Raw genomic sequence first — 7,844 nt, forward strand, 5'->3', positions numbered from 1 at the left:
TCCCATCTTCCACACAGAATAGCTAAGCAAGTTTTCACTGCCTCCATTTGTTAAAAATAATTGTTCTTTTATTTCTTTGGAAAGTAGTGGGCCCTGCCCTATGGATTTTCAGGTCAAACTAGGGTAATGAATGCTCCCCTAGTCTTTGGGCTGGAGCACTATGGTCCCAGCCTTCCCAGGGCCCAGAAGCAATTCCTGTATTGTCCAACCCAACCAACTAGGACCCAAATTGTCTGAAGGCTCCTGTGAGGCCTTCTCTCCTGACCACCCACTTCCCAATCTTTCCTGGCTTTCCCTCTGGGCAGGGTATTTTTTTCTTCCAAAACCAGTGCTGGAACCTGTGCTGTGCAGAAGAGAGGACAAGACGAGGGATGTTCCCAAATTCCCATAAGAGGACACAGCCCCTCAGTCAGTCCTTCCTCTCTGCTGGCTTCAGTCTGCACTCCTCTGCAAGCCCCCACTGTGAGGCTTGAAGATGGACAAGAGGACCCTCATAAAAGGGAGGTGAGAGAAAACACACCATCCCAACCCCTCCTCAGGACATACTCCTTGTAGTCTCTCGTCCTAGTTCTCAAGGGAGCCCTTCAGACAGGGCTGGGGAAGGCTAGGTGAGTGGGCAAGGGCCCCCTGACCCCAGCCCTGCGAGGCTATACCAGGGGAGTGTCCATTAGCCCCATCAGTGTGGCATGGCCGTGATGCGCATGCTCTGGGAAGCGATAGGGTAAGTCACCATGGGAGTGGTGGTGTGGCTCATTGTGATTCCTGCCAAGGGTTGGGCCATCGATACAGCCACAGGGGCCACAGGAGCCACAGATACAGCCACAGGAGCCATGGAGACAGGTGGGGGTGCCATTCCCTGGGCAATTGTTTGAGCCAGGGCAGCTGACAGTGGCGTGATCTCTGGGGTCAAGTGTGGGGGTGGGGGTGGTGGAGCAGCAGGAGGTGCAGCATTAGTTGGGGGAGCAGCTGGAGCTCCAGCAGGGGCCACCAGTTCTTGCTGGGACACTGGACGAGGCTGTAGAGCCTGGCTGCTGAGAGTAGTGTGAGTCTGGGCAATGCCATGGTTAAAAGTGGCAACAGTACCCACAGTGGGGGCCAGAGTCTGCTCAGTCGCTGGTGCAGTGGAGCTCAGGGTTATGACCTTGGCCTGATTGCGGAACTGAGCATTTTGTTCCAGTAATACCTCATTGGTGGCCAGCAGGTTGCTGACCTGCTTCTTTAACTCCTCTACCCGCTTCCTGAGCATGGCATTCTCCTCCTCTAGCAGTCTGCACTCCACCCCTCGCGGTGGAGCCAAACTATATTCATATGACTCAAAATGAGGGCCATCAGGGGGGCAGCATCCACCTCGCCGGCGTTTTGGGCCTGGCTCATGGTCCTCAAAGCCCCTGTCAGGAAGGTCATAGATATCATAGAGATCATGACGTCGTCCTGGGAGGACTGAGCCTGTTGAGCCCCCACCAGTGCCTCCTCCACCCCGAGCATCAAACTCAAAATCCCGTTGCAGGTGACGGAACTTGCACTTGGCTCCTCTCTGACAGTCACCCTTGAGAAAGTCACGGCAGATAGGGACCTCCTCCTTGCCATTTGGTAGGTCAGCCGGTGAAAGGCCAAGGCCAGCTGCTACTTTCTGCCTCAGCCGTGGGGGAAGCTCTCCTGTCTTCTTATAGCCATCCTCATCCTCCTTGGAGCCATGGATGAAACGGCAATTTGGGCGGCTACACTCCTTGTTCTGGAAGTCATGGCAGAAGATGAACTCGTTTTTGCTCACCCCCAAGTTGGACACCTCGCTCATGTCTGGGTGGCGATATCGGCAACGCTTGCCTCGCTTGCACACATTCCTCAAGAAGTCTCTACAGATGGCATCTGAGCTGGCCCCGCCACTGCCTGCCCCTGCCCCACTGGCCTCCTCGCTGCCACCACCTCCAGGGCCTCCACCGCTGCTCCCGGTACCGTTGGCATAGCTGTCCCGGTCAGGCATCCTGGTCCCGCCCAACTCAGGGTTTTCTTTATCTTGCCACTCTTGGTGACCACTACAAAAGAGGAGAACTGTATCAAACAGGAGTCCTCCAGGGAGATCCCACTCTTCCTGACTATAAAGCAGGTGGCCCAGAGGGGCAATGGCTTTAGAGATGGAGAATCTAAGGGATAAGAATTCTGGCTGAAATGTCTGACTCATCAAAAGCCCCTCCCAGGGTTTTGTGCACCTGGTCTGGGTCAGAATGATTCACACTTGCCTGGCTAACGGAGGAGGGATAGGCCCAGGACGGAGCAGGGAAAAAATAGTGTTGGATTTCATCTTTCCTTTTGAGCTGACCTTATTAAAGTTGTGGAAGTGAAATTAAAACTGCAGTCAGTATCTGAATAGTCTGGAAGGAAACTGGGAATAGTGCCCAAGATGGGCTACTGAGCTACTAGGGCTGTAGAAGATGGGACACTGGTAACAAAACTTCCTTAACCCCCTTTCCTTTTCCTCAGGTAAGGGCTCTGTACACATCAAATCTCTAGAAACCAAGAAATCCTGGGTGAAGAGACTGGTGTCACCAGCTTGAGGGGAGTCTCAAAACCTGTCATATTTTAGTATTCCCTCCCAGCCATCATCACTGTCAACGGCAGAGAGGTCAGCCCCTTCTGTTTCAGGATAGGAGTTCTAAGTTAGAGTCTCCACTTCTAGATTTCCCAGGACAAACCATTTGTGATAAGGTCAAGTGGGAAGGAGTTAATTTCACAGGAACAAGTGACCTTTCCCCATTCCCCACCCCCTTCCTACTCCCCTATGTGAAGATCCCACTGACATCCAACCACACCATTCCTCAACCCATAAAGATCCTCTTTATTTATAGACTCCATAAAAGCTTTTAAAGTCTCCTATTTCCCAAGAGAGCTTTGGAATGTCAGTCCACTGCCCTGGTTCTAGCCCTCCCCTCTCTCCACCCCCAGTAAGACCTGGAGTCCCTGCTACCACGTGTCTGACCTCCCAAGCCTTTCCTATGCGGTGTTCAGGCTCCCCCTGCTGCTGAAATAGGAAAACTTCATATTGTTCCCTTTGAGAATAAGGGAATCTTTCCTAACTCCTTTGGCCTTGACCTACCCCCACCCCACTACTGTGACTTTGCCTTCAGATCTCCCTAAAATGAACTAACCAAACCAGAGGCCAGAGTTACAAGAGAATCTGTAAGAGGGTCCTCCTCCTCTAAAGAGAGGTAGTCCCAGAATAATAGAAGCAATCAAGGAAAGAAGTGGTAAAAGAAGATACAAACTTTTAGTAAAGGGGAATGACCAGGTGAAGTACAAATGCCATCTATCCAAGCCTGGCTGACGTTGCAAGTCGCACCAGCAGCAGATAATTAGTTATGATGCTCCTCCCCACCCAACTCTCCCAGAATTGATACCTGAGGTAGCTCAGGTGAAGTCCGGGGCTCCTGTGGGTCTCCACCTCCACATCACTGCTGGGTTCTGAGCAGGAAAAAAACAGAGACTTGGGTGGAAGAAGGAGTAAGAGTGGAGGACTATGGGGTGGTTGTCACAAGAAATCTGACAAAACGGCAAAGCTTCGGGAACGTGAGGATTTCCTCAGGGTTCAAACTGAACTTCACCTGTCCAAGGGAGAAGTTGCCAGTAAGAAGAGTAAGAGATAAAACTAATTCGGAGGGACTGGGAGGATGGGTTGGAAAACCAGCCCTGAGTGAACAAAGAGTGCGGGGCGCCCTGCCTCAAGATGAAAGAGGATGTGAGGGTCAGAGCACGGCCAAGGGCTGGAGTTAGTAATGGCTAGTGAGGAACCTTAAAAAGGCAGCGTCTGACAGTGCATTGGGATGGCCGATTAGACTTGAAGGCAGTGATTGTGACGCTTCCCAACACCCTAGAGTTTGCGAAAGAAGTCCTAGGAGTTTTCCCGCAGCAAGTCTTCTAGCTTGGCAGGTTCCGTGCAGTGCCGCCGGCGCTCAGCCGTGGGCTACGTGAATGGGACACTAAGGGCGCGCGAAGTGAAGCGGGGAGCTGGAGCTCCAGGTGTCATCAAGCTGAGGGGATGGGCAGGGTTGTGACGTCACGAAGCTGGCGTTTGCTCGCGATGCGGGGTCACTCAGAAAAGGGGCACTGCCCTGGGGTGTGAGGACGAGCCAGCTCGGTTCTGGGGGGCCTTCTGTGGCCTGGCCGAGCCCAGCCGCTGGGCCGGCCCCGACTCCTCCCCTCCGGGCGCGGCCTCCACCTAAGTCTCCCGCCTCCCTCACCTGCCGCCGCCGCCGTAGTTGCTGCTGCCGCCTGCCGGTCCTCTAGCTTCGACAAAGAGCCGCCTACCCGATCGCTCTTCCGCTTCCTGCGGAAGAAGCGACGCTCTAGCCACCAGACCCGGAACCATACTCTATGGTGTATGAAGTACGCGTGCGACATGCCGCAGGACGTTCCCAGCACGCTTTGCGTGTCACCATGGCAACCCAACCCAAAGGCACGACATGGTCTACTAAGCGGTAGTCGCCAGGGCAGCCCTCCTGGAAAGGGGCGGTACCAGCATTGGCCCCTAATAACCAGCGAAACCTAAAACCTGCCTCCAGAGACGTACCATATCCCATCCAACTCCAGCGAGATGCAAACCACACCACATAACCCGGGCTGTTGCCTTTATAGCTTTGATACCCTCCATAGCACAGGTAGTGACAGGCCAAACTCTAATGACAGAAAACCCCCACCCGATGGAACCATAAAAAACATAATAGACAAGATGATTTAATTCTTCAGCTAAAACAGCGGAAGAGGTGATTTATTATATGGTTGTTACACTCGGCCACAAATAAACACAGAAATAGTCCAGAATGTCACAGGTCCAGGGCAGAGGACCAACATGGGCATTTTGTTTATGAGCAAGGTGGGTCTCAGAGGTGATCGGCGATCAGAGGGCGATGAAGTTCTAGATCCATTGAGACAAGCTCTAGACAGTAGCATGCAGTCCCACAACTTGTACCAGCATCCCCAGCGTCTGGCATTCCATGTTTCTGCTCCTGTGGCCACCACGGTGCAACAAGCTAGCGGTTTACTTGGACCTCTGCCTCATCTTTCTTCTTTTGCGCTTCAGCCTGAAAAGCAGACACAGGAATAGAATACACCTCAAACCAGAGTTGTCTTTCCCTCCCACATTAAATCAAACGTCCACATAAAGAATGAGGTGGTAAAATGAACAAGCACTACGGTTCTATCGTTCTCTGTTCTGTTAAATTCTTGGCTCTAGGGAGAGAACACTCAAACGTTTTTCTCCTAAAGACCTTTTAAGATTTCCAAACCAAATGTTTCTCCTAAGTTTTGTCCAAGGAACTTCCCTACTCCTGGGCTGGCAAAGTCTCAACGTACCTGCGCATTCGCTTCTTCCTCCACTAGCAACCGATCACAAGCAGCAGATAATTAAAATAAAAAAAAAAAAAAAGGGATGAAGCTTATTAGTAGGCTTAGCAAGGATATGAAATGCACTCTTTAGAAACGGACAGATTCTTAACCAAGAAGTATGAAAGATTGGTCGTAACAACTACATCAGTAACTTGGACACCCTCCCAACATAAGATCAGAATTCCACCCTTTTCTAATCCCACCCTCTCTACCCATAGCACTTAACCGCTAGCTCTCTCACAAACTACCTTCTCTCTCCCACCAGCTCTTGGGCACCCTCGAAACCCAGTAGTTCAGGAGGTATGGCGGACTTGCCTTCGTCTCCCCGCTACTACTCGCCAACTCCTACCTCCCAAGCTTACTACCAGGAACCGCTCACCTTGGCTCTCATGGCGCAGAGGTTTCTACAGGGAAAGAGAGAAAGGCTACAGTTAGTTTGCTGTGATGATGCTAAGTGCCGAGGTCAGATGTCTATGGATTGTACACGGAATCCCAACGCAGGAACCAAAAACACTCACCCAAAAAAATGGCGCTAAGGCCGAGAGAAAGCCGAGGTTCCGTCTACGGCTATTTAGTGGAGCGCCGGGTGTCGTCACTTCCGCTTTCACGCCCTTTGCCCCCCCCAAGGGCGGGGCTACCCAATGGGCGTAACAATGGTTTTCGGACCCTCTTGCAGAGGAGTAGGTTGAGTTAGTTCTTTCGGAAGACCGAGTATTTGGTTTTCGAGTTACCAGTTCCCCCCCAGATTTAGTATGAGGACGCTGTGTTATTTAAACGTCAGCACCTATTTCCAATATTGGACCTAGAGGTGCAGACGGGGAAAAAATTGTGACCGCCACCTTCCCTCGCATTGCTTCTTGGGAGTTGCAGTTCCCTGGAGAAGTCCTCCATTTTGCTATGGATAGGCGCGGACTGTACAGAAATTCTTGTTTTACTGGTTTGCCTTCTTTTCTTTTTCTTTCTTTCTTTCTTTCTTTCTTTCTTTCTTTCTTTTTTTCTTTTTTGAGACAGGATCTCACTGTGTCACCCAGGCTGGAGTGCAGTGACGCGATCTCGGCTCACCGCAATTTCCGCTTCCTGAGTACAAGCGATTCTCCCGCCTCAGCTTCCCGAGCAGCTGGGACAACAGGCGCGCGCCACTTGGCTAATTTTTGTATTTTTAGTAGAGACGAGGTTTCGCTGTGTTGCCCAGGCTGGTCTCGAACTCCTGAGCTCAAGCGATCCGCCCGCCTCGGCCTCTCAAAGTGCTGGGATTACAAGCATGAACCACCGCGCCCAGCCGGTTTGCCTTATTTTCTAAAATAAATTGCTGCAGGGTGATTCGATTGCGGAACCATCGAAGGTCCTAAGATTTCAGAACATAGGAAGATATAAAGTGGGGATTCGGGAAAGCTGCCATACTTCAAAAAATATTCTCTCACTGTTTAAGATAGAGCAATTATTTTTCCTAAATTTCAAGAATAAAATAGCTGATTATGGTCTTTCCCCACGATGCCTGAAGCAAAATATCACTAGAGATTCCTGGCTACAATGCATCATTTGTTCAGAAAATACGTCAGCGGGCTGGGCACGGTGGCTCATGCCTGTAATCCCAGCACTTTGGGAGGCTGAGGTGGGGGAATCTCGAGCCCAGGAAGTCGAGGCTCTTGTGACCTATGCAGTGATTCTCTAGGGGTGAAGAGCGAACCAACGGACATAGGGAGAAAATTACCTAAATCTAGGGAAAGTATGACATTTGGTGTTAAGATAAAGAACTTCCCAGTTTGATTGTATGCTCAGGTGAGAAGCACTGGAAAACAACCAGATCCCCTAAGATTTGGCTACAGGAAACTTTTGAGTTAATGGGGGATGAAAAAGAACCCTTTCCCTATAGAGACTTCATCTTACAGTTTAAAATACTGTAACATTTTGTATGTGATTGTTACAATCCCTCTTTTTTTGTGGTTTCCCTTTATTATATTCCAGGATAGCATTTCACTTTCAATCCCTGAAAAACGTTTTTAAAATTAGGTTCCACTTTCAATCCCTGAAAAACGTTTTTAAAATTAGGTTCCACTTTCAATCCCTGAAAAACGTTTTTAAAATTAGGTTCCACTTTCAATCCCTGAAAAACGTTTTTAAAATTAGGTTCCTTCTAAGTAGTTGTAGTATTGTCACCACCCAAATATATATGACAATTTTTTTGAAACAAAAAAAATCCTAGCAGAATTATTTTGTATCAATTCCACCAAGATTTCAACTGATGATTGCCAACTAGTTTATAAGCTCTTTGAGGGAAATTTTGTTTGCTTGTTTTTGATACGGAATGGAATCTCACTCTTGTCACCCAGGCTGGAGTGCAGTGGCGCGATCTTGGCTCACTGCAACCTCCGCCTCCTGGGTTCAAGCGATTCTCCTGCCTCAGCCTCCCAAGTAGCTGGGATTACAGGCGCCCGCCACTAAGCCTGGCTTTTTATATTTTTAGTAGA

At 50.1% G+C, this 7,844-nt stretch overlaps 2 protein-coding genes across 2 annotated transcripts; both read right to left on the bottom strand.

Annotated features, from left to right (window-relative positions):
* Nucleotides 1–46: 46 nt before the first annotated feature.
* ZC3H10 (zinc finger CCCH-type containing 10) lies at nucleotides 47–4,494 on the bottom strand. The gene is made up of 3 exons (XM_509133.9): nucleotides 4,233–4,494; nucleotides 3,393–3,456; nucleotides 47–2,033 (listed from the first exon to the last, which is right to left on the bottom strand). The coding sequence occupies exons 1-3, from the start codon at nucleotides 4,390–4,392 to the stop codon at nucleotides 677–679; spliced, it is 1,581 nt and encodes a 526-aa protein (XP_509133.3). The 5' UTR covers nucleotides 4,393–4,494; the 3' UTR covers nucleotides 47–676.
* A 227-nt stretch (nucleotides 4,495–4,721) lies between these two features.
* RPL41 (ribosomal protein L41) lies at nucleotides 4,722–6,436 on the bottom strand. The gene is made up of 4 exons (XM_063786577.1): nucleotides 5,895–6,436; nucleotides 5,756–5,780; nucleotides 5,344–5,366; nucleotides 4,722–5,072 (listed from the first exon to the last, which is right to left on the bottom strand). Exons 2-4 carry the CDS (start codon nucleotides 5,765–5,767, stop codon nucleotides 5,030–5,032), a joined length of 78 nt encoding a protein of 25 aa, XP_063642647.1. The 5' UTR covers nucleotides 5,768–5,780; nucleotides 5,895–6,436; the 3' UTR covers nucleotides 4,722–5,029.
* Nucleotides 6,437–7,844: the final 1,408 nt, after the last annotated feature.

This window comes from Pan troglodytes, chromosome 10 (assembly GCF_028858775.2).
Source record: "Pan troglodytes isolate AG18354 chromosome 10, NHGRI_mPanTro3-v2.0_pri, whole genome shotgun sequence".
NCBI classification, from domain to species: Eukaryota; Metazoa; Chordata; class Mammalia; order Primates; family Hominidae; genus Pan; species Pan troglodytes.